Source organism: Hyperoodon ampullatus, assembly GCF_949752795.1.
Source record: "Hyperoodon ampullatus genome assembly, chromosome: 20".
Taxonomy (NCBI): Eukaryota; Metazoa; Chordata; class Mammalia; order Artiodactyla; family Ziphiidae; genus Hyperoodon; species Hyperoodon ampullatus.
The window spans coordinates 15093017-15119892 of record NC_136933.1 but is presented as its reverse complement, the minus strand read 5'-3'; the positions used below and the strand labels follow the sequence as shown (position 1 = coordinate 15119892).

Here is a 26876-nt window from a genome sequence, read left to right as displayed (position 1 = left end):
TGCCTTTGACTCAATGAGTCTGTTTCTAGGATTACTGCCCAAATAAGAGCTTTTATAAAGAAGTACAGTCATCACAGAATTACTCGTAACAACAAAACTTGAAACTACTCAAGTGTCTAATGTTTAAATAAACAAAGGTAAAAATTTCCTTGATGTACTATTATGCAAGCATTTATAATTACCGTGTAGGTACTAATAACATGAAACCATACTCATGGTAGCTTAGGTTAAAATTTTTTTAATTATTTATACAATATGATTATCACATTTTAATAAACCTAAACTTAAAGGGAAAAAAAACTGAAAAGAAATAGAGCAAAATGTGTAATTATGTTAGATACCAACTATGAGTATTTTTCTCCCCTTTATACTCCAAGTTTGTAAATGTATTAATAATGGGAAAAATGCATCTTGAAAAAAGCATAAGATATTCACGAATAGGAATCACACTGTACTATACTCCTATGAAAAAAGACTTTTATCCATAAGCTTATCAGATTTCCAAATAGATCTTTAGACTTGTGCTTTCTGGAATAATGGTAGAAACAGCAGCAGCAGCAGCTAATACCTAAGGGACCCCTGCCATGTGTCAAGCATTGTTCAAAGCATTCTACTTGTATTAACTCAATATGCAGGGCCAGCCTATGAGACAGAAACTATTATGACATCCAAAGTCACACAGCTAACAAGTGGAACAGGGATTCGAACCCAGCAGAATCTCAAGAGCCCTTGCAAATAACCACTATATTATAATGCTTCCATTTTAAAATGCAACAGAAAATTCCAAGTGTTTCAAGTCAAAATATTAAGCAAATATAAACAAAACAAAGTTTTTTTAATATCTTGCACCTCCTAGGATTTCAACTAAAATGTAACTAAGTATATTTTGATAAATTGAGAAGCAGGGGAAGACAAACTCCAGTGGTGATATGATGAAAGGTGCAAGAAAACGCCATCACACCGTGGTAAGTGGAGTCCGAACAAATAAAGTGCATAAAATATGCTGTTCCATCGGTGCAAAATTAATTTAAAAAACAGTATTTGTAGTCAGTCTGTGGTGTCACAAGAAAGCCCAAAGTAAAGACAGGGAAACCTAGTCCACAATAAAATGCTAATTGTGTTACAGCTAAATTCGCCTTTATTGCAGGATCTGTTATGGTAAGATTTCAAGTCAGGAAAATCGATGTTCTGGATACATTCCTAGCGATCACAGAGGCATGCAGCCATCTGGCTGGGGGAGCAGCCAACGTGCGTGTTCTCTCTGGACTCAGACGCAGAGAACCGGACCAGGGGCACGCTTAGCCGGGGATCACACAGGACAGGTGCCCTGGCAGCCCGACAGTAACTTGATCGTGAGTCTGAGCAAATCATCTGAAACCACCCTTCAGCTCTCTGAGCCGTAAATCCCCTCCATGGTCTCGAAAGAGCCCTGCCTGATGGACAAGGAATGAGCTAGGACAATGCTCCCAAAACTTTAGTTCATGGGCCAGCAGTGGCCACTGGCAAACTCTGACCAGCCCATAAGTGATACTTACCATCAAGAAGCCTCTTTATGACAACTGCTAACTGCTTTTGTGCACACACACCCATCCCCAGGCACGGCCTGCTGATCTAACTGAACACCCTCTGCCTTTTTAAGAGACGTTCTAATTTAAAATACCCTTCCCCACTTCTCCATGCGATTGATGGGGACTGGAAATCACACTCAGTTGCAATGCAGCCCTTTCAGGAACCCCTCTCTGAGACCATACCTCTCGCTGGCACCTGACCATGACCTCTGCTGACCTCTGCGTGGGCAGGTCCCATGCCTTACCAGACCCTGTATGTCCAACACTGAGACAGTGAACAGCACACAGTGACACAGAATGGACGTCTAGGAAAGAGGGGGACAGAGGTGAGTTTGCGTATCCTGGAGGGTAGTGGGCAACCTGACCCCGAGGGGCACAGCAGGACAGTGGGTAGGGTCAGAGGGTCGGCGCTGAAATCCCAGAGTGTTCTAATTCCGGGGGACTCACTTAACTTTCTGATACTCAATTTCTCCCCCTGAAAGTCAGGACAATGACAATATCGACCCCCTAGGGTTGCTGGGGTGATTCAGTGAGATCACCCGTAAGAAGCACTTAGCACTGTCTCTAGAACATGACAGGAACTCAACAGTGTCACCGATTATCATATTTTCTCCCAACCCTATACCCTTAGAATGACTGATGTGATGATTAATACAATAATAACCCCTATGGCATGAAAAATAAGAATCTCATGGAAACAGTAATAAAGTTGATAAAACAACAGTACCCAGGAGAAATAGTTTTTTGATTTTATTTTTCCTTCTCCATTACCTTTTTTTTTTTTTTTAAACATCCTCTTTTCAAAAAAAAAAAGAAAGAAAGAAAGGGAGGCGTGTTCTACTACCTCCAAATTCACTACTAGTGTAACACAGTACTAATACAATGTTAAGATCACATGCTTCATTTCAGGAGTGGGGAGGATCCAAGAAAATGAACTCTTTAATTCTCTCAACATTTAATATGCTAAGAATAGTAAACCACCCCAACAAAGTGTCCCTCAACAAAGACATCTCTAAGTAGCAGCCATATCTTTTTAATATGGCAGTACCCGATTTAATTTAGACTGTCTTTGGAGGCAGTGTTCATGCAGTCTTTGGGGTTCAGAAATCCCTGCTGATGGCAATCCCTCTCAAAACAGAAGCAAATCCATAAATGACTCTGAAACATGTAAAAGATTCCTGAAGAGGAGGCATTTCCCTCCTTTTAAAAGGCTGACTAGTTTTGGAAGTTTTGAGAAATCCTCGGAAACAATGCCTTTTCTTTTTTCAGCATCCTCTCGAGATCTGCCTGAGATTTCTTGCAAACAAATGATCTAAACTGTAAATAACTGAAAAGAATGACTATGGCAAGCAAATTCAAAATTACACCTGATTTTTTTCCATATGACCACACTGTCTTCTAGAAAATCAAAAGCCAGTTTTTTCCAGTCATTCCTCAAACATGCAATGAATTTCTCCATATATAGTCAGATTCCATATGTACAAGAGTCAACAATTACATCAACCAAAATCTCATCTCAGCTCCTCATGACCACGGCCAGGTATTTTATTTTATTCTCCTAAAAATCCCAGTTTGGTACAGACTTCTGTTTACAGAAGGTACTCAACAGTGACTGATGACAGCATCCGGCTCATAAACGTATGGTACACTTGTCTGCCTAATCTGGTAACAACCTAATTTTTTTTTTTTTTTTTTTTTACGGTACGTGGGCCTCTCACTGTTGTGGCCTCTCCCGTTGTGGAGCACAGGCTCTGGATGCGCAGGCTCAGCGGCCATGGCTCACGGGCTAAGCCGCTCCGCGGCATGTGGGATCTTCCCGGACCGGGGCACAAACCCATGTCCCCTGCATGAGCAGGCGGACTCTCAACCACTGCGCCACCAGGGAAGCCCAACAACCTAATTTTGAATCAATGCAACCGCATCCCCTTAACCCTCATACCTGCCTACGGCCTTGCCAATCATTCCAGAATTCTACTCAAAATCTATATGGGAAAAGAGCACTGTACAGAAGACAGTAATTACACAGTACTTATTTGTGCTTCTCTCCTACATGTCCTTTGTGTGTCAGCCCCCCATTAAATCACATATGCACAGCACAGACCAGAAGTCTCCATGTCCTACTTTCTGTCCTCTCATCAACACTAAGGAAGAGGATTCTCATGGCAGCTGTGCTAAAAGATGTTCATTAACGTGGCATCTCAAGGCCTAGCTTAAAAATCCCTTCTCAAGGGCTTCCCTGGTGGCGCAGTGGTTGAGAGTCCGCCTGCCAATGCAGGGGACACGGGTTTGAGCCCTGGTCCGGGAGGATCCCACATGCCGTAGAGCAACTGGGCCCGTGAGCCACACCTACTGAGCCTGCGCGTCTGGAGCCTGTGCTCCGCAACAAGACAGGCCGCGACAGTGAGAGGCCCGGGCACCGCGATGAAGAGTGGCCCCCGCTTGCCACAACTAGAGAAAGCCCTCGCACAGAAACGAAGACCCAACACAGCCATAAATAAATAAATAAATAAATAAAGCGAAACTGTCAAAAAAAAAAAAAAAAAAATCCCTTCTCAAGTCATGTCTTAGAAGGAAAGTTGCCACAGAGAGTCTGGCAAAAGAATTCCAGAACATTCGCTCCAGGAAGAAAGCCACCAACCTCATTGGCTCCTTCCCTCCAGAAGCACCTGACTTACAGTTGTGGCTGCACAGCACTGTGAGTACACTGAATGCCAGGGAACTGTTCATTGTAAAATGGTTCATTTCAAGCTTCATTCTAGATACAAATGGGAACTGTTGTGCATGCTGTCCAGATATTACTGATGTGGCCACACTGAGACATAGGTTTTGTTTCCATCACACTAAGTTTATTGCAGTGGTGACAAGGAGACCTGTAACATGTTTTGCTAGGCTCGTGAGTGAAAACTGGATGTCACAAAACTTTTCAATATTAGAAATGATGAAGGAACAATATATTTTAGATCATCTGCCAAAATAGCAATGTACTTCCTGCAATTTAACTTACAGGGCCCTAAAGTAAATTGCTTGAAGAAACTGGAACCCAAAGATTCCAGGTGGGGAATTTTTAAAGCATCTCCATATTCAAGTGGAGATCAAAGAATCCCAACTAAACAGAATTGTGGACTTACTAATATGACAACTGTGGTCTGAGCAAAAGTTCTCTTTAAAAGGGCTACCTTGAAGGTTATGACTCAAACATTGAGGAACTAAGGTGACTGGCAGTGGACAGAATCATAACGTGAATTCTTTTTTTTTTTTTTTTTTTTTTTTTTTTTTTTTGCGGTACGCGGGCCTCTCACTGTTGTGGCCTCTCCCGTTGCGGAGCACAGGCTCTGGATGCGCAGGCTCAGCGGCCATGGCTCACGGGCCCAGCCGCTCCGCGGCATATGGGATCCTCCCAGACCGGGGCACGAACCCGTATCCCCTGCATCAGCAGGCGGACTCTCAACCACTGCGCCACCAGGGAGGCCCCATAACGTGAATTCTTTAAATAAAATTTTGATGTTAATTTTGCCTATGTTACTCATAAAAAAAAAACCTTTACATTAAAAGAAAATGGTTGGGGGTTTCCCTGGTGGCACAGTGGTTGGGAGTCCGCCTGCCGATGCAGGGGACACGGGTTCGTGCCCCGGTCCGGGAAGATCCCACATGCCGCGGAGCGGCTGGGCCCGTGAGCCATGGCCGCTGAGCCTGTGCATCCGGAGCCTGTGCTCCGCAACGGGAGAGGCCACAACGGTGAGAAGCCCGCGTACCGCAAAAAAAAAAAAAAAAAAAAAATGGTTGGGCTTCCCTGGTGGCGCAGTGGTTGAGAATCTGCCTGCCAATGCAGGGGACACGGGTTCGAGCCCTGGTCCGGGAAGATGCCACATGCCGCGGAGCACAACTAGGCCCGTGAGCCACAACTACTGAGCCTGCACGTCTGGAGCCTGTGCTCCGCAACAAGAGAGGCTGCGATAGTGAGAGGCCCGCACACCGCGATGAAGAGTGGCCCCCACTTGCCACAACTAGAGAAAGCCCTCGCACAGAAACGAAGACCCAACACAGCCATAAATAAACAAACAAATAAATAAATAAATAAATTTTTAAAAGGTTAATTTCATGTACGTGAATTTCACCTGGATAAAAAGGAGGAAGAGGAGGAAGAAGCAAGAGCAGCAGGGCTGGACTCAGTAAGCCACCCCACCCAAAAAGCAGAAAGGCAGGCACGAAACAGGGAACCCTCAAAGAGCAGCCTTGATACAACTTAACACAACTTAACACAACTTCCTTTCCTCCTCGCCCTTCTCCTAAGCACCCTTGTGCACAGATTTGCAAAAGCGAAGGAAACAGCTGGGACGGCCCGGGTGCCTAGGACTGCCAGTCCACAGCAGGAAGTTCCTTCCTGAGGCGGTAAAACAGGCTCCAGGCTCGCAGAGGCCATGCAGACCCACCGCAGTAACTCAGCAGGACCCGAATGCCTCTCCCCTGCTCCCACGCTCCCCACTCCCACTTTCTTTCTCCTTCAGTATTCGTTGCCTTCTGTAAACCGACAGCTAAAGAGAAAGAAGTTTGCTGATGGTTTTTCGCTAATTTACTCTTTAAGAAACAAGACATCACTATTCGCAGCTAAGAGATTAGGTCGAGGAAGGAAAAATGAGAAAATGTTTTCTTGCATTCTGCACCAAAACCAAAAATAACTGAAAATGGTTTCTCCTCCCTCTCCATGAATCAGTCAGGCCCGCTGACAGTGGTGTCTGGGAGCTGTTACCACAGAGTAAAGCACACACGAACCATCGCTGCCTTCGTTCCGGCCAGCAACTCTTCTACGGTCTCCCCTGAACTCAAACCAGCAAGAAACCTGGAAGGAGCTTCTGGAAAGCAAGAGCACTTGGAAGAAGGCAAAACAGCTGGGACACACCAGGGAAAACACCTTCTCTCCTGCATCGCCACCATCAGACCTTCACTCTCCTTACCATTTATACTTTCCCACTTCTTAAGGCCAATGTCAAGGAAGGGTAGGGGGCTAGTTAGAAAGAAAGAGCTATGACGTGGAACAGACTAAAGAAAAAAGAAATGAAGACAGCCTAAGAGACCTCTGGGACATTAAACGCAACAACATTCGCATTATAGGGGTCCCAGAAGGAAGAGAGAGAGAGAAAGGACCAGAGAAAATATTTGAAGAGATTATAGTCGAAAACTTCCCTAACATGGGAAAGGAAATAGCCACCCAAATTCAGGAAGTGCAGAGAGTCCCAGGCAGGATAAACCCAAGGAGAAACATGCCGAGACACATAGTACTCAAACTGACAAAAATTAAAGACAAAAAAAAAGTATTGAAAACAACAAGGGAAAAACAACAAATAACATACAAGGGAACTCCCATAAGGTTAACAGCTGATTTCTCAGCAGAAACTCTACAAGCCGGAAGGGAGTGGCATGATATACTTAAAGTGATGAAAGGGAAGCACCTACAACCAAGATTACTCTACCAGGCAAGGATCTCATTCAGATTCTATAGAGAAATCAAAAGCTTTACAGACAAGCAAAAGCTAAGAGAATTCAGCACCACCAAACCTGCTCTACAACAAATGCTAAAGGAACTTCTCTAAGTGGGAGACACAAGAGAAGAAAAGGACCTACAAAAACAATCCCAAATCAATTAAGAAAATGGTTAACAGGAACATGCATACCAATAATAACCTTGAATGTAAATGGATTAAATGCCCCATCCAAAAGACACAGACGGGCTGAATGGATACAAAACCAAGACCCATATATATGCTGTCTACAAGAGACCCACTTCAGACCTAGGGACACATACAGACTGAAAGTGAGGGGATGGAAAAAGATATTCCATGAAAATGGAAATCAAAAGAAAGCTGGAGTTGCAATACTCATATCAGGTAAAATAGACTTTAAAATAAAGAATGTTACAACAGACAAGGAAGGGGACTTCCCTGGTGGCGCAGTGGTTAAGAATCTGCCTGCTAATGCAGCGGACACGGGTTCGAGCCCTGGTTCAGGAAGATCCCACATGCCGCGGAGCAACTAAGCCCGTGTGCCACAACTACTGAACCTGAGCTCTAGAGCCCACGAGCCACAACTACTGAGCCCACGTGCCACAACTACGGAAGCCCACACGCTTAGAGCCCATGCTCTGCAACAAGAGAAGCCACTGCAATGAGAAACCCACGCACCGCAACAAAAAATAGCCCCCGCTCGCCGCAACTAGAGAAAGCCCACATACAGCAACGAAGACCCAACACAGCCAGAAATAAATAAATAAATAAATTTATTTTAAAAAGAGACAAGGAAGGACACTACATAATGATCAAGGGATCTATCCAAGAAGAAGATATAACAATTATAAATATATATGCACCCACATAGGAGCACCTCGATACATAAGGCAACTGCTAACAGCTGTAAAAGAGGAAATCACAACAAGAGTGGGAGAGTTGAACACCTCATTTACACCAATGGACAGATCATCCAAACAGAAAATTAATGAGGAAACACAAGCTTTAAATGACACAATAGACCAGATCAACTTAATTGATATTTATAAGACATTCCATCCAAAAATAGCAGATTACACTTTCTTCTCAAGTGCACATGGAACATTCTCCAGGATAGATCACATCGTGGGTCACAAATCAAGCCTCAGTAAATTTAAGAAAATTGAAATCATTTCAAACATCTTTTCTAACCACAACACTATGCGATTAGAAATCAATTACAGGGGAAAAAACGTAAAAAACACAAACACATGGAGGCTAAACTATATGTTACTAAATAACCAAGAGATCACTGAAGAAATCAAAGAGGAAAGCAAAAAATACCTAGAGACAAATTACAATGAAAACACGATGATCCAAAACCTATGGGATGCAGCAAAAGCAGTGCTAAGAGGGAACTTTACAGCAATACAAGCCTACCTCAAGAAACAAGAAAAATCTCAAATAAAAAAATCTAACCTTACATCTAAAGGAACTAGAGAAAGAAGAACAAACAAAACCCAAAGTTAGTAGAAGGAAAGAAATCATAAAGAACAGAGCAGAAATAAATGAAATAGAAACAAACAATAGCAAAGATCAAAAAAACTAAAAGCTGGTTCTTTGAGAAGATAAACAAAATTGATAAACCATTAGCCAGACTCACCAAGAAAGAGAGGGAGAGGACTCAACTCAATAAAATTAGAAATGAAAAAGGAGAAGTTACAACAGACACTGCAGACTGCAGACTGGCAAGCAACTCTATGCCAGTAAAATGGACAACCTGGAAGAAATAGACAAATTCTTAGAAAGGTATAACCTTCCAAGACTGAACCAGGAAGAAATAGAAAATATGAACAGACCAATCACAAGTAATGAAATTGAAACTGTGATTAAAAATCTTCCAACAAACAAAAGTCCAGGACCAGATGGCTTCACAGGTGAATTCTATCAAACATTTACAGAAGAGCTAACACCCATCCTTCTCAAACTCTTCCAAAAGATTGCAGAGGAAGGAACACTCCCAAACCCATTCTATGAGGCCACCATCACCCTGATACCAAAACCAGACAAAGATACTACAAAAAAAGAAAATTACAGACCAATATCACTGATGAATATAGATGCAAAAATCCTCAACAAAATACTAGCAAACAGAATCCAACAACACATTAAAAGGATCATACACCATGATCAAGTGGGATTTATCCCAGGGATGCAAGGATTCTTCAATATATGCAAATCAATCAATGTGATACACCCAATTAACAAACTGAAGAAGAAAAACCATATGATCATCTCAATAGATGCAGAAAAAGCTTTTGACAAAATTCAACACCCATTTATGAAAAAAACTCTCCAGAAAGTGGGCATAGAGGGAACCTACCTCAACATAATAAAGGCCATATATGACAAACCCACAGCAAACATCATTCTCAATGGTAAAAAACTGAATGCATTTCCTCTAAGATCAGGAACAAGACAAGGATGTCCACTCTCACCACTATTATTCAACATAGTTTTGGAAGTCCTAGCCATGGCAATCAGAGAAGAAAAAGAAATAAAAGCAATACAAATTGGAAAAGAAGTAAAACTATCACTGTTTGCAGATGACATGATACTATACATAGAGAATCCTAAAGATGCCAGCAGACAACTATTAGAGCTAATCAATGAATTTGGTAAAGTAGCAGGATACAAAATTAATGCACAGAAATCTCTTGCATTCCTATACACTAATGATGAAAAATGTGAAAGAGAAATTAAGGAAACACTCCCATTTACCATTGCAACAAAAAGAATAAAATACCAAGAATATACCTACCTAGGGAGACAAAAGACCTGTATGCAGAAAACTATAAGACACTGATGAAAGAAATTAAAGATGATACAAACAGATGGAGAGATATACCATGTTCTTGGATTGGAAGAATCAATATTGTGAAAATGACTATACTACCCAAAGCAATCTACAGATAAATTACCAATGGCATTTTTTACAGAACTAGAACAAAAAATCTTAAAATTTGTATGGAGACACAAAAGACCCCAAATAGCCAAAGCAGTCTTGAGGGAAAAGAACGGAGCTGGAGGAATCAGACTCCCTGACTTCCGACTATACTACAAAGCTAGAGTAATCAAGACAATATGGTACTGGCACAAAAACAGAAATATAGATCAATGGAAGAGGATAGAAAGCCCAGAGATAAACCCACACACCTATGGTCAACTAATCTATGACAAAGGAGGCAAGGATATACAATGGAGAAAAGACAGTCTCTTCAATAAGTGGTGCTGGCAACACTGGACAGCTACATGTAAAAGAATGAAATTAGAACACTCCCTAACACCATACACAAAAATAAACTCAAAATGGATTAGAGACCTAAATGTAAGACTGGACACTATAAAACTCTTAGAGGAAAACTTAGGAAGAACACTCTTTGACATATATCGCAGCAAGGTCTTTTTTGATTCACCTCCTAGAGTAATGGAAATAAAAACAAAAATAAACAAATGGGACCTAATGAAACTTAAAAGCTTTTGCAAAGCAAAGGAAACTACAAACAAGATGAAAAGAAAACCCTGAGAATGGGAGAAAATATTTGCAAATGCATCAACGGACAGAGGATTAATCTCCAAAATATATAAACAGCTCATGCAGCTCAATATTAAAAAAACAAACAACCCAATCCAAAAATGGGCAGAAGACCTAAATAGACATTTCTCCAAAGAAGACATACAGATGGCCAAGAAGCACATGAAAAGCTGCTCAACATCACTAATTATTAGAGAAATGCAAATCAAAACTACAATGAGGTATCACCTCACACTAGTTAGAATGGGCATCATCAGAAAATCTACAAACAACAAATGCTGGAGAGGGTGTGGAGAAAAGGGAATCCTCTTGCACTGTTGGTAAGGAATGTAAATTGATACAGCCACTGTGGAGAACACTATAGAGGTTTCTTAAAAAACTAAAACTAGAATTACCATATGACCCAGCAATCCCACTACTGGGCATATACCCCAAGAAAACCATAATTGAAAAAGACACACACCCCCCAATGTGCATTGTAGCACTATTTACAATAGCCAGGTCATGGAAGCAACCTAAATGCCCATTGACAGATGAATGGATAAAGAAGATGTGGTACATATATACAATGGAATATTACTCAGCCATAAAAAGGAACGAAATTGGGTCATGTGTTGAGATGTGGATGGATCTAGAGACTGTCATACAGAGTGAAGTAAGTCAGAAAAAACAAATATCGTATATTAACGCATATATGTGGAACCTAGAAAAATGGTACAGGTGAACCAGTTTGCAGGCCAGAAATAGAGACAAAGATGTAGAGAACAAACGTATGGACACCAAGGGGGGAAGTGGCCAGTGGCGGGGGGTTGGGGGGAGACAGGGATGGTGTGATGAATTGGGAGATTGGGATTGACATGTATACACTGATATGTATAAAATGGATAACGAGGGCTTCCCTGGTGGCGCAGTGGTTGAGAGTCCACCTGCTGATGCAGGGGACACGGGTTCCTGCCCCGGTCCGGGAAGATCCCACATGCCGCGGAGCGGCTGGGCCCGTGAGCCATGGCCGCTGAGCCTGTGCGTCCGGAGCCTGTGCTCCGCAACGGGAGAGGCCACAACAGTGAGAGGCCCGCGTACCGCAAAAAAAAAAAAAAAAAAAAAAATGGATAACGAATAAGAACCTGCTCTATAAAAAAAATAAAATTCCAAAATTCCAAAAAAAATAAAAGAAAAAAGAAAGAAAGAGCTATGAGACAGGAGGGAGGGGAGTGCCCACTGCCTCAAGGAGAGCGACTGTGACGTCAGGTGGTGGAAGCTTTCTGTAGCCAGCTTCCACGCTTCACTCACCTTTATCCTGATAAGCTGCCCCTCACCCGCCCCTCCCCCATCTCTGTAAGAGTCAGGAGGACGTACACAGAGGGCAGGGATTGATGTGGCAGAAAAATCCCATGGGAAAATTATGCACGCTTCTCTTAAAGTGCACACTTTGAGATAAAAAACATCACAAGCAACCTAAAAAAAACCACTCTGCCGAGGAATCAATTAAGAAACACTAGAATTTCTTGAGTTCTTAAAAAATAACCAATCCGCTTTGAGTCCCTTCCACCTGCTCAGCCCTGTGCCAGGCACCGTCCAGGGCGCAGTGTGGCATCACATGAGACATCAGAACTCAGAGAAGTGAGGGTACAACTGCAGAGCAAACTGCCACACCTTTCACGGAGAGCGTCTTGGTGGTTCAAGAAAGACATATCATCGTACGTATGCTGTGGCTGTCTGAGATGTCTGTCAATCACTCTGGGTTCTACAGGCCCTGCAGACTCGAGGCACTAAATGGGGATCCGAGGGTCAGCTTCACGAGTGCCGGAGCAGGTTTGGGGAAGGCAGGCCAAGATGAGGCCTCCACAGCCCTCCCCACTGAAGTGAAGGTAGCCAGCCCCCAGAGGACAGTAAACCTGACAGCAACCTGACACCTGGTTTTACAATCAGAGCAGCTGAACCAGGGGAACAGAGACCTGGCTGGGCCTGCCCCAAGCAGAGCCTGAAACACAAACAACTCTCCTCTCCAGCCCCGGGCCCAGGAGGGCCTCGGCTGCAGCGGACAAGAGAGGGCAAGAGATGAGACCAGCACTACTGGTCCCCTGCATTTAAAAAAAAAAAAAAAAAATGCTCCCTGATGGATGGTCAGATCCTTAATCAAAAGACTCTCATGGAGAGAAGCAAGTTGGTGGGTGAAGGGAGAAATCAACAAGAAATGTTCACTCCCATATCAGCCATCCCCACCACGGCCCCCCTCTGGTACACGGAGCAGAAGCCCCTCACTTCCTCCAGACACGGGGGGTAACTGCTTTCCCAGACACAGTCTCTCACCTAATGCTCAAAACAACCCTGTGAAGTACACCCTATACATGTTCTAGGTGCTCAGATGAAGAAAATGAGTAAGAACTAAACTAGGTGAGGTTTCCTGGAGAATAAGACGAGCAGGTGGCAGAGGACGACACAAAATGTCTGTTAACAAATTAAAAAGTACTTTCTCTAGGAAATTCTAAACTTGTGCAGGGATGGAATTGAGAGTTTATTCTAGAGTTTAAAGAAGAGGCACCTAATATTCAAAATAATTTGAACACTCCAAAGGCCTTTCAAGTCTTTGAATTCTGTTATGCAGGGAGTTTCTTTCGTCCACTGCATGATGAAGGTTTTGATGTTTCTATGAAACAAAGCCCAAGAGAGTTCAAAGAGGACTCTCCACAAAAACAGAAGCCGAGCGGCATCCGTATTAATAAAGCCAAACCAAAAAGATATTTAATAACCTTTGCAAAATTAAAAACAATGACTAATTCAATCTGAGCAACTAGGTCATGCTCAAATTCCAGGAACTCTAAAACTGAGATAGAACAAGGCAAGAATTTTGCTTTGCTTCAGTGGTCAAAGTGAAGGGCCCATTCAAGGGCAAGGCCAGTAATACAGTCACGATGAGAACACCAGAGGGCCAAGTGTGGGGGAGGGAAGCTGGGACACAGGACAAAGCGAGATGACTACAAGAGTACCACCTGGGAATCTGACAGAGTATGTGACTATCAAAGAAAACGAAAAAGAGATTTCTCACAAAGACCAATCATCCAGCAGACAGTTGAGAGGCTCTTACAGAAGCTGCAAAGCCTCAGGCATGTTTCTTGCTTGGAGGAAGCAAGTGAACAAGCTAATCAAAGAGATATTATGACCTACACAAACAGCCACAGAACAAGGCAAAATTCACTGAGGGCTTCAGAGAGGTACAGAGTGTGTAAGAAATTAAACAAGGACAAGAGGCACTTGACTAGGGAGAAGCGGCAGGGTGCTGAGCAACTGAGTGAACGAAAGGGATCAAATATATAAAAGATCATCTTCCAATTCGCTGCCTACTGCTCTGGGGCGCTTTCTAATTATTCTTAAGAGTGACCTTGAATAATGTGGAGAGTAGGATATTTCATGAAAAATCACACGCGGCCCAAGTTCAACTCACCAAGATGCACTCTTCCAATTTAAAAACACACAGCATCCTTTCAAATACTGAAATGGATAGCAAAGCACTAGAATCTCGCTGTGGACCTCCGTCCCTACCTCCACATCTTACATCCGTAGGCCACACATTATCCAACCTCAGGAGCAGTCAGCTCTCCTGGTTGAGATGTCATGTTGGTGGAAAAGAAGGAGAGCAGAGATAAATATCCCGTAAGAAGAAACTTACTCAAGGCCAAGAACATTCCACGGAGTTCCCTCATTAAGGAGAAGGAAGCCTGGCTGTCAGGTGCCGGCAGTAAAGTCGTTGCAGAAAGAAGGCAAAGACTCACACCTGACATGTAGGCTGCAGTAAAGTCGTTGCAGAAAGTAGGCAAAGACTCACACCTGACATGTAGGCCGCGTCATGGGCCTTCTTTGAGTTTCCAAAAGCCTCTCTTATCACTCAACCCGTTTATCTCAAATGAAACAAACAGGTGACCTCTCTGACACGGTGCTTAGATGTTTTTTACAAGAACTTTTCAAAACAAGTGGCCTGGTGACTAAGGATTTTCCAAAACGTTGCATTTCTTTTGTAAATCAAAATAAGAAAAGAGAAATCTAGCATTATACTTCCCTAGGCCAACTACCTCGGTGCAGCTCAGGCCAGAAAATTCAATGTCCCATCCACAGGGACAGGGCTAAAATGGGCTTTTCACACACACACACACAAACTTTTTAAGACAATAATGCAACTTTGTTTCTTCCGTATAAAATCAAAGGAGACACTGTAATTTCCTATTTAATCTTAATGTCTTGAAGCTGAAACAAATTTAACAGCCAGTGTTTTTTCACCATTGTATATAAAATTGCTAGTTTACAAGAGGAGACACTTTAATAAAATGTAAAACTAAGTAACCAACTTTTTTCATGTCTCTAAAAAGCAAAACGACTTCTTAAAGAAACAAAAGGCTACCAAGAGATTCAAAGGTTTCTGCTGAGTTACAATATATTTTAATAATCCAGGGATTCCTCCAGCGTATTTTTAAATGTATGCCCTCACTAACTGAACACCCAACGTTATATGTTTGTTCCTACATCACCTTCTAGCTTTTCATTATCTTAGCTCTTCTCAAATCTTTCAGAATTGTGACAAATACTAACAAATGATGGCTATCACAGAAAATTATGAAAGAGGAAAAATGTGGTTTTTTCTTTGTCTTCTTAATGTAATAAATGTACTATAATCATCTTTTCCCACTACTCTGTACCCTCTGCTGCTTTTGGAAGAAATCAATCCTGAACGAAGCAAAAAAGATAATTTCTTTCTCTGACCATAAACAAGACAGAAACCTACAGTCCATATTATAAAAACAGCTGATGAGTTATTCCTACTCACTACATAAGATAATTTGACAATTTTCAATCATTCAATTGCTTTTTACGTTGAAAAAGCCACCTCTTCCCTAGAGCCTGGATTGCAAACCAGGTGAACCTCCTTGAAAGACAAAAAGGCAAAACAATAGCAAGAGAATGGGGTTGTCTCTGCATCTGGAGACAGCTTGTTTGTGGAATTTATGACTGTTAAAAAATAAAGAGCTTAGAAAAAAAAATTCAGCCTCATTGTTTACTCTTCAAAGTTCTTCGAATTCCTCTGCACAGATCCTTACTTGTTCAATAACTTATGTGTTCCCTTTGTTGTTAATAACACCAGTTTTATTAATGCTCCATCTTTGTGTTAAGAACTGGCTTTAAGCAGCTCCTTCAATAATCTGCTCTGTGAATATGTAATTCTCAACCACTTTCTTCAATTTAGTGGCACAATAGAGAAGAATTTTGCTTTCATGAATAAAGACAATGGCAAATATAAAACAAACTGAAAGGGCTACCAAGTCTCGAACTGTGACGAGACACCAGATAATCATACAGAATGGACGGCTTAATTGACTGGTAACTGGATATGGTGGCTTTTTTCAGCTGATGAATTAAACTCAGCCTAGATCTAGGGCAACGGGGACATGTTACCTTCGGAAATATTGGTGTCCAGTTCCTTCCCGGTACTATTATGAGCAGCATTCAGACTAGGACAAAGATGACAGTGGCGTACAGTCTTCCATTTCATCACCCCCCTCAATGTACCCAGAGGTGGGGGACCGAGGGGAGAAACTGGCAGTGATGCTATTATTGGGTTTGTCCTTAGGACACTTGGAATGTTAACTAAGCCTGCTTCACAAAAATCAGAGCTGTTTAGAGAAGAGTTCCAAAGGGTGAAGAAATGGACCCGTTCCCAAATAGACACTTAGGATACCAATTAACCAGCCCTGAAAAATCCTACCAGTCCTGGAATTCTCCCACTCACCTGAAACAGTTTAAAAAAAAAAAAAAGTCTGCTGGAAAACACTCCCCCAAAGAGGAAAAAAAACAACGAAAACCCCAAAACTCGTGTCAGTTTCTTGTCCCTTCCATCTCTTACAAAGCACCTCCATAAAGCTCCACTCTCTAACAACCAAAAACCGGGCCTTAAGATGTCGGTAAAGCACAAAATTACCAAGAAATACCCAAAAACTCCCCTTAGAGATTTCAGTAATCTCTCTTTCATGCCCTAGAGTGCAGTGGGTAAAACAGTGATCCCAGGATTGAGTCATGCCTTACAGATGGACATTTTTGTCTTTACTAATCTATCATTCACCCCGATTACGAAACGTTCTTCTCTGGAATTTCTTAAGAAAAAGGAGCAATAATTTCTGCATTATGGTCACACTCTGAACTTAAACAAAAGAATATGAGACTAGACATCTCAACTCAGAGCACCCCTTCGACATGTGTCTAATAAGCATTATAGCCCAGGGCTCGGCATCAGACACCACTCACCTTCTGTTCAACCATGTGAAATTTCCTTCCAGGAAAGGTGGGCTGAATTGGGAAGAGGGAAAAGGAGATCCAAAATGTTTTGACTGGAACCCACTTTAGAAGTTTGAGTCTTTCTATTAGAAGAGTACGATACATGATACTGGTGACTGTATTCATATTGCTCACATACTTACTGCCTTTTGCTTGTTCCCAAATCCCCCTCTATTTACCTTGAAAAGCTTTCCTGGGGAGCCAGCGAGGTTAAGCAAACAGTCTGCCAAAGGAGAAACAAATATCTTCCCCAAATGCATCTTAAAACATACCACAAGAGAGACACATCCCTCTCCCCTCTTACCTGGGAAAGCGTGTGGATTGGGTGACCCTCTCTTAAGGCACTTAGAACAGAGAATGTGCACGGTGTAATGCAGTCCAGGCCATTCCTGAAGTAGGACATTCAGTTCCTCTACTAAGGGGGTTATGGCTTGCCATGCCGTCCATATGTTCGGTAAGGATGCGTGGCTGGCAATGGACAGGGTGTCCGGCTGAAGGACCCCCTTGGCAGGTCTGTAACTCACCACTACAGGGACTTTCCCTCTGTATGCAAAGATCTGAAGTTTGCCATCCGACCTGTGCACCACATGGCTGTTGATCTGGACGCTGTAGCGTGCAAACAAGCTGGGTGGAAAGGTGAAGGGAAAACTATATTCAATCTGCAACTGCTCAGCCACAAAGGACTGCCCGGCCAGGTTGGTCCCGTTAATCCAGGCCTCCGCGTGGGGCACCTCGTTCTGCACATAGCACGGGAACTTGTACCAGGCCGTGGACCCATTCAGAGGCTTGCCCTTGGCTTTGTTGAGGCAGTAACAGAGTCCCATCTTCTCCAGCAGCTCCAGCAGAAGCTGCAGGTCCTGCTGAGCCTGGATGTGAGGCTTCAGCAGCAGCCGGATGACGTGGGCCGGCAGGAGCCCATGCAGCAGAAAACCCTCCACGTAATGATGGAGCTGGGTGGCCCGGAGCGCATCCTGGCTTGGAGCAGGCGGCGCCATCAGCGGGGAGCTTTCACCCCGGCTCTCAGCCTCGCCCTCGCCGCTGGTCCCCAGGAGCAGCTTATGCAGCAGCAAGGAAGGATCCCTCTGGAAGAAGACGTTGAGGATGTCGATGAGGCGGGAGAGGTTGTGGAAGACGTGCTCCTTGAGGGCCGGGCTGTCCTCAAAGTAGAGCAGCTTGCCGCTCTCGTGCAGGTAGGAGAGGGCGCTCTGCAGCCGGTCCTCGGTCAGGCCGGCCTGCAGGCCCAGGCGAGCCGAGTCCCACCAGCTGAGCCAGAGCCGCTGCGCCTGAGGGGGCTGGAAGTGCAGCTCCTCCAGCACCTGCCAGGACCGAGGCAGTACTCTGTGGAGGTTGGGGAAGATTTCCCGGTGCTCGGCCACTGAGAGCAGTTTGTCCCGCAGGCGCTGTAACTGGCGTGGGTCCCTGCAGCTCACGGGCAGCACGGGGGAGAGGATCTGCAGCCGGTGGTTGAGCAGGTACTGAAAGTGGGCCTTGCGCCGCCGAAGGTTCTTGTCGGACACCCCGTAGTAGGCTGCGTGGGGGCTGGCGGAGCGGAGCTCAAAGTCCCGGGCCAGCGCCTCATCCACCACCTGGGCCAGCCGGCTCAGCCCCTCGGCGTCGTGCTTCTCCTGCAGGGCGATCTGGCGGTGGATGTCCAGACACTTCTCCTCCAGCTCCTGCTCCCCGCAGAGGTCGGCGTGCGTGCCCACAACGCACACCACGGCGTGAGGCACCCGCGCCCCTACCCGATGCAGGAAGGAGCCCACGGTGGTGGGAAAGCGGAGCGGCTCATAGGTGGCCAAGTTCACCACCAGCACATAAAGGGCCCCCGGGGAGAGGAAGAAGGGCTGGATCACCTCGTAACTGTCATCCCCGGCTAAGTCATACACGATGAACCGCAGGCCCCGGGAGGCATCCGCTGTCCAGCTGGTCACCTCGATGCCCTTGCTCACGGGAGGAGGTGAAGGCGGCTGGCTCTTCTCCTTGTCCCCTCCTCCTTGGTTCCCCTCCACTCTGTCCTCGGTGAGGCAGCGACGGAGCAGGGTCTTTCCTGCAGCTTTATGGCCCATCAGGAGCAGCTTGAGGCGGGGCTGGACCGCCGGCTGGGAATGAGCCAGCTCCTTCTGGTAAGCTGCGATGTAGGGGATCCCCTTCATACAGACCTCGTAGGGGGGCTGGATCAGCGGGTTGTCCCTGATCTTCCACAGGCCCACCCGGGAGAGCCGGCCAAAGTTGTCTGGCAGCACAGCGATCTGGTTCCCCTGCAGGACCAGCTCCTCCAGGCCCGTGAGCTCCACGATGGAGTCAGGCAGGTAGCGGAGCCGGTTATTATCCAGCCACAGGGTGAGAAGACGGCCCAGGCCCGAGATTAGGGACGGCACGGAAGTGAGCTGGTTGCGACTAAGGTAGAGCTCCTCCAGACCAGCCAGGGGCAGCAGCGCGGCAGGGAACTCCTCCAAGAGGTTGGAAGAGAGGTTGAGCATCTTGAGTCGCTGCAGGCGGCTGAACTGGGCGGGGAGAGCCTGCAGCCCATTGTTGTCCAGCATGAGGCTCTCCAGGCTGGCCAGCTCGCAGAAGCCGCTGGGCAGGGTGCCAAGCTCGGTCCCGCTCAGCCAGAGGATCTTGAGGGCACGCAGGGCACTGATATCCTCAGGTAGGCCCCGCAGCCGGTTGCTGGACACGTCGAGCTCCTCCAGGGCCGCCAGCTGCAGCAGCTGCCACGGAAAAGCCGTGAGCTGGTTGTGGTCCACGTCGAGGGTGCGCAGGCGGGAGAGGCAGGAGAGGGAGTCGGGCAGGTGCGCCAGGCGGTTAAAGCTGACGTCCAGCTCCTCCAGGTGGACCAGCGCGCCCAGCTGGGAGGGCAGGGCGGGCAGCTGGTTGTGGCTGAGGTTGAGCTTCCTCAGCTCGCGCAGGGCGCTCACCACCTCGGCGCTTAGGACGCTCAGCCGGTTGTGGCTCACGTCCAGCTCGGTGAGATGATGGCCCAGCTCGGCCACCGCCGGGGGCAGCCGGGCGAAGCGGTTCCGGCGCAGGACCAGGACGCGGAGGCTGCCCAGCGCCGAGCCCAGCCCGTCGGGCACCTCCTCCAGGCCGTTGTTCCCCAGGTTTAGCACCTCAATGTCCCCGATGTTGGCCGGCAGCACGAGCTGGGGCGCGTCGGGAGAGTCGAGCTGGTCGGTCCCCGGGCAGCCCCCGGCCGCGCTGAGACTGAGCTGGCGCAGGTTGCTCCGCAGCTTCCTGGCGCGCAGGGCGGCGTCCCGCCACAGCCTCACCGTCTTCAGGTTCCCGCTGTCCGTCCCAGCCATGGCGGGGCCGGGCCGACGCCCTCGCGCGGGAGCCCGCAGCTACATACCGCGCTGCGCCCCGGCGGGCGCCAGTCTCCGGGGCCCTTTCGCTCCCGCTCCTCCCTTCCTACCAGCCCTCGGCGACCGGCGGCGGCGGGTCCTAGCGCAGCCAGCGGCCGGGCGCCCGCAGCTGGGGGGCGGCGGCGACGCGAGCAGCTCCGGGGGTCGCCGGGCGCACGGCGCGGGGGGAGGCGGCGGCCGGCGGGGAGCGCAGCTCGCATTCTCCGGGCTCCCGGGCCAGGGGCGCGCCGGGGCAGCAGGGCCGCCGCCCGCCCGCCGCGCCGCGGAGGATGCCTGCCGCTCCTCCTCCCACTCCGCCCGCCTTCGGCGCCTCGGGGCCAACTCCGGCCCCGCTACCCTTGCCGCCGCGGCCCCGCGGCCCGCAGCGTCGTCGCCTCCGCCAGCTCCACGAGGACGGCGGCGCCCGGCTCCGCGGCGGGCATCCTGTGGGCGCAGGGCCGGGCCGCCTCCTGCTCTCCGCTTCCCCAGGCTCCGGCGGGAGCACGAGCGCCGCGTCCCCGGCACTGGGAGGGTGCAATCGGGAAGCAGCAGCGCCGCCCGGCGGAGCGGCCCCCACGTGACCGCCGGAGGCGCCGCGTGTTCCCGGCACCGCCCCGGGGGCGGGGGCCACTGACCCGCGCCGGGTGCGGGCTAAGGGCGTCTCGCCCGGTGCAGGCCGGCGGTGTGGACTGCGCTGGGCGGGAGGCGCGCCGGGGGCCCGTCCCGGGTGCAGAGCGCTTGGGTTCGCCTGCGTCTGGCTCTTTGTTGGCCCTGCGCCTCTAAGCATATCTTTCTCTTCCTCCCTCTCGTTTCGGATCCCTGGCCTCCCTTACTGATTCCTCATCCCCCTTCCTCTCACCCTACATCCACACCCTAGTGGAACTGGCAGCATGCAGGGCCCTGGGTTTCTTTGTAGGAGCTTAAAAGGAGAGTGTGACTAAACAAAAGGAGAAAAGCAGGCAACCGTTCATGCACTTAGTAAATATTTATTGAGGCCCTATTTTGTGCCAGACCGACAGAGACAGAAGGCTCTGAGCAGGCTCCTCACCGGCCTGATTGGGGTGGGGGTGGGGCCACGCACCGTTTTATCTGGAGTATCCCATTCATCCTCCCAACAGCCCCGGAAAACAAATACCATAGCCCCAACTCTACGGTACTTGTTATGCTGTAGGTTTAAGAAAATGGCAGCTATTTCAAGCAAAAGTCGCAGCCCAATGCTCAACTTGAAGGTTTATTTATTTGTTTGTTTGTTTACTATTTGAGGAAGTTTCTTTGAGATCACATCTATACTAAGTAAATAATTTCTTCAGAATTTACCCAAACCTTGAAATCTATCAGGCCTCCGAATATCACCTCCATCATTGCCTCCAGCTTGGTTAATAATGAAGCAAATTGTTTTGAGACACACAGCCGAATTTAATTGGTTAAATGTACCAGTTAACAGTCGTGGCTCTCCCCTACACATGATGCTGCTGTCATTTGGGGACCCAAATTCGGTGCAGTAGTAATCGTTTGTCTCTTCAAAGAGAGTGACTGAGCACCTCAAGCTGGAAATATGCCCCAGTGACGGTTACCCAGCCTGGGATGGTACATCCTGTAACTGGAGGACGCTCCCGGGGCCAGGTGAATCCCAGATATTCCAAGTTGTTAACAGGGTACAGGTGAGCTGTGTTCACCCTGCAGGGCTTCCTAGAAGATCAAATTGCTCAAGGGTTTTCCAGACCCTCCTGCCCCAAAGAAAATTCTAAATCATCTAGGCTGGTCCTTTTATTCTCAGCGGTGGCAACAGGCCCAGAAGAAGCAACCTCCCAACTGACCAGCCAGGTGAAGAGAAGAGCCAGGTGTGCTAACTCCCCTTGTGGGGTTATTCCCCTGAATGCATCACCTTCAAGGTATTCTTGAGTCAGACGCCACCTCCTCCAGGCTTTAGTTCCTGGGGAAGAAGACTGGAGAAGGCATCAGCTCCCTACCCCATGTAGGGTAAGCTGAAGTGGTTTGGGTTTGATGTAAATAACCCAGGCTAAAGTGCTCCCTTTCAGAAGCTGTCAGAAGATTATATTTCCATCTCAAATGTATTTAAAAACTCTGCTTTTCCTTTGCCAGGAGATAATCTGTAATTTGCTTTATCTAATTAAAAAAAAGCTGGATAGGACCAGAGAACACCCCGTTTGGGGCCTCTCACTGGAGCACCGAAGCCTGCTGTGTTTGAGTTTGCTCAGCAGGAACATTCTTTCTCGGCTGTTCAGCCTGCTTGAGCTGTTACAGTCAATATTGTGGGAAGCCTTATTATAAAGTCTTGTCCAAGAGTTATTTGAAAGTCAGATGGGGAGAATGCAGTGATAAAATATAACTGGAAAATGATAATGTGTCCAGTATGTTTGTTAAACTCAGGCAAGAAGGATCCTGGCCTCGGCACACAAGCTGGTCCTCCTCTTGCGTCACCACACCCCTTGTGGTAAAGTTTCTGATGGGCCAAGGGGTTAATGGATACGCCCCCTCGGCCTTCTGGAACACACTTGGTATGAAGGACCCTAAATTCCCAGTGCAAACAGCCTGAAGCCTGCTTGGAGAAGCTGGGCAGTATTTATGGTCATTCAGGAGGTGCTGATGTGGACATCTCTGGGCCTCCAGGGTGTGGCTGGAGCTTGATTGCTCCTGTGAGCCCACAGGCTCCTCACAGAGCCCAGGTTAGGATGAAAGGGGTGTGGGTGAGCCACACTTATTGGCCTGATGTAGCACATTTACAGATTAGGTGTATGGTAGATGGGCCTCCATTTGTGCTCTTGCCCCAGACCCTGCCAATGTTAAGTGGCCCTGCATGTGTTGGAGTTTTCCTAAAAGCTAAAAACAATCTCAGTTTGGAGAATAGGGACTCTGATTATTCAAGGTTTTCTTGTCTTACGTATAAAAGATACTGTTGCTTCAAAGTCTTTCTAACACGGTAGACTTCTAAATTTTTGCCAGTTGAATTCCATAAAATGGTATCTCATTTGCATATCCCTCATCATTAATGAGGTTGAGCATCTCTTTGTATTTTTGTTGGTGCTTATTCTTCTGTAAAAATCTTTGCCCATTTTTCTTTTGCTTTTCTTATTGATTTATGAGAGTTCTTTATGTGTTCTTGTTATTAATCCCTTGCTGTGTTTATGCCAATATCTTTACGCCAATATCTTTACTAAGAGTGTCTTTTCATTTTCTTTAAAAATTTTTTTGATGTAAGAAAGTTCTTAATTTTTTTAGAAGGGTACCTTTTATTGAGAAAAGGAGGACAATAAAAATACATAAATTTGTCTTTCTAAAAAAACAAGAAAGTTCTTAATTTTGATATAATAAAGTCAGTCTTTTCTTTATTAAAAAAAAAAAAAGGTTTTCTTGTCTTGGATGTTTACCCAATGTCATGGACCCAAGCTATAAACTTTCCAAAACCTTTACGTTTATCCTATTTTTCTTATTCTGACACTGTTTTCGTTTTAGCTGCTGCCGTATGATTGCAACTGGCTTGCTCCCAGAGTCCAGACCCTCTGCGACGGCACAAGTCATTTAAAGGAGTGGGAGAACACATGTATAGAGGCCAGGTCTTGAGCTGGGCCTTAAAAATGTGGCTAGCTAGAGAAACAATAAATGCTGGAGAGGGTGTGGAAAAAAGGGAACCCTCTTGCACTGCTGGTGGGAATGTGAATTGGTACAGCCACTATGGAGAACAGTATGGAGGTTCCTTAAAAAACTACAAATAGAACTACCATATGACCCAGCAATCCCACTACTGGGCATATACCCTGAGAAAACCATAATTCAAAAAGAGACATGTACCAAAATGTTCATAGCAGCCCTATTTACAATAGCCCGGAGATGGAAACAACCTAAGTGTCCATCATCGGATGAATGGGTAAAGAAGATGTGGCACATATATACAATGGAATATTACTCAGCCATAAAAAGAAATGAAATTGAGCTATTTGTAATGAGGTGGATGGACCTAGAGTCTGTCATACAGAGTGAAGTAAGTCAGAAAGAGAAAGACAAATACCGTATGCTGACACATATATATGGAATTTAAGAAAAAAAATGTCATGAAGAACATAGGGGTAAGACAGAAATAAAGACACAGACCTACTTGAGAATGGACTTGAGGATATGGGGAGGGGGAAGGGTAAGCTGTGACAAAGCGCAAGAGAGGCATGGATATATATACACTACCAAACGTAAGGTAGATAGATAGTGGGAAGCAGCCACAGAGCACAGGGAGATCAGCTGGGTGCTTTGTGACTGCCTGGAGGGGTGGGATGGGGCGGGTGGGAGGGAGGGAGATGCATGAGGGAAGGGATGTGGGAACAGATGTATATGTATGACTGATTCACTTTGTTATAAAGCAGAAACTAATTAAAAAAAAATAAATAAAGCAAGTCATTAAGCCAAAAAAAAAAAAAAAAAAAAAAATGTGGCTAGCTAGAAGGGAGGCTCCTGGACACGTGGGCCAGAGTCTTCCATTAAAATATTTCTCGATAACAGTCTGAATGGCCCAGGTGGCAGGAATCCTCTGCTCTTGGTGGCAACAAGCTCCAAGTAAGCTTTCCATCCCTGGTTTCTTTCGTTCTGTCTTCAGCACACTAGACTTTCCTCCATCTTCACAGGCTTTTTTCTTGCCCCCTAGCTACTGGCTCATTGGTTTACTTCCTTTCCCTGACATCTTACAGAAGTGGTCTCAGGCCGTCTGGAGCCTCTCCGCTGCTGGGTCCCTCCTTGGGCCCAGTAATCTGGCTTCTGTCCCCACTGTGCCAGCAGCACTGTTCTCTGGAAGGTCACCTCACCCTTTTCCCTTTCTTGACCTCCCATCGTTGAAAATGTTAAGCAATTTCCTTTGGAAACTCTCTCCTTTCTCAGCCTGTAGGATATCTGGTGTCATGCTAACGTTTGGGATTTCCAAAAGAACCCTATAAAGGCTAATTATTTCCTTGTAGGAAAAAAGTTTGCAATTAGAATAAGTGCTACCAAATGAACCTCTGTAACTGCATGGACAAGCTGTCCAGGATTTGCCCATATATGGATAGCTTCTTAGGAGAGTATTTAGTCATTATGCTTTTTCCGTTTTTATTTATATTACTCCATTTATATTAAAGATATATAATTTGGAAAATAGTATATAAGTACCCTTTCCACTGAATTTTAATTTCATCAACCACAACGTAAGTCTTTATTTTAGGGTGACCAAATGTCCCAGTGTGCACAAGACTGAGGGGCTTCCCAGGACAGGAGACATTCTGCACCTAAAACCAGGGCAATCCTAGGAAACTAGTACAGTTAGTTAACCTACTGGGTCTTTATCTTGCTCTCCCTGTACCTTTCAAGAGTTCAGAAAACATAGCTTCCCAGAAATGCAGGACTTTTACTTACTTCAGCTACTTTAGACTTTCAAAATAGTTCTGATTTATTTACTTATGTATTTACTTAGGCTGACCTCGTTTTATTGCACTTCACTTTATTGTGCATCGCAGACACTGTGTTTTTTACAAATTGAAGGTTTGTGGCAACCTTGCCTTGAGCAAGTCTATCAGCACCATTTTTCCTACAGCATTTGTTCACTTCATGTCTGTGTGTCAAATTTTGGTAATTCCTGCACTATTTCAAACTTCTTCATTATTATATTTGTTATGGTGATCTGTGATCAGTGATCTTTGGTGTTACTCTTGTGTTTGGGGCATGAACCATGCTCATATAAGATGGTAAACTTAATCAATGTGTGTGTTCTGACTGCTCCAATGACCAGCCCTTCCCCTGTCTCCCTCTCCTCAGGCCTCCCTGAAACACAGTAATATTGAAATTAGGCCAGTTACTAGCCTTAAAATGGGCTGTAAGTGTTTAAGTGAAAGGCAGAGTCGATCGGTGTGATGAACATCATCACTGTCTTATTATAAGAAATTGTCACGGCCACGCCAGCCTTCAGCAGCCACCACCCTGATCAGTCAGCAGCCATCAGCATAGAGGCAAGACCCTCCACCAGCAAAGTGATTAAGACTTGCTGAAGGCTCAGATGATGCTTAGCATTTTTTTAGCAATAAAGTATTTTTTTTATAAGATAAAAGTACAGTTTAATAGAGAAAATTTTCAACAATGACTGGGGTACTGGGAAGGGGATTTTCCCACTTTCTCCTCCCACCTCCTCGGCATCATTTGTGCTGGGGTGACAAGTTTCTGATCTTGGAAGGAATCGGGGACAGGGAGACTTTCCTCTGTCTGAATGTCACTCCTCAGGGGCTGCCTGGCTGCCAGTTGGTTTGTCTCTGTGTGCCTCTCGCCTACCTTCAGCACCCTTGCCTGAGTCCCCTGTGGAATGCAGGGATGGTGCTGTGCAGGGGGCAACAGGGCACATCAGCTGGCGAAGAGACAAGTGATGATGGTGGTGGCAGCGATGAGAGGGCACGCAGGGGTGGGCTAGCCAGAGGGAAGTGGGGAGGAGTGAAAGGAGGGGAGAGAGGGAAGAAGGAAGAAGGCAAGAGGGAAGAAAGCCAAAGAAGGTGGGGTGGCACCAGAGGGCAGGAGTGTGGGGGTTGGGAGATCGTCTCCAGTCTCTGGGTCTCCA

General features: G+C 46.2%; 1 protein-coding gene across 1 annotated transcript in view; it reads right to left on the bottom strand.

Moving 5' to 3' along the window:
- Positions 1 to 20260, bottom strand: part of MFHAS1 (multifunctional ROCO family signaling regulator 1) — a gene marked incomplete at its 5' end in the record, with an annotated part of 129189 nt that extends 108929 nt beyond the window's left edge. The window contains one exon of the mRNA XM_079726800.1: positions 17263 to 20260. Within this exon, the coding sequence (XP_079582926.1) occupies positions 17263 to 20260 (2998 nt within the window). The remainder of the gene's footprint in view (positions 1 to 17262) is intronic.
- Between the last annotated feature and the right edge of the window lie 6616 nt (positions 20261 to 26876).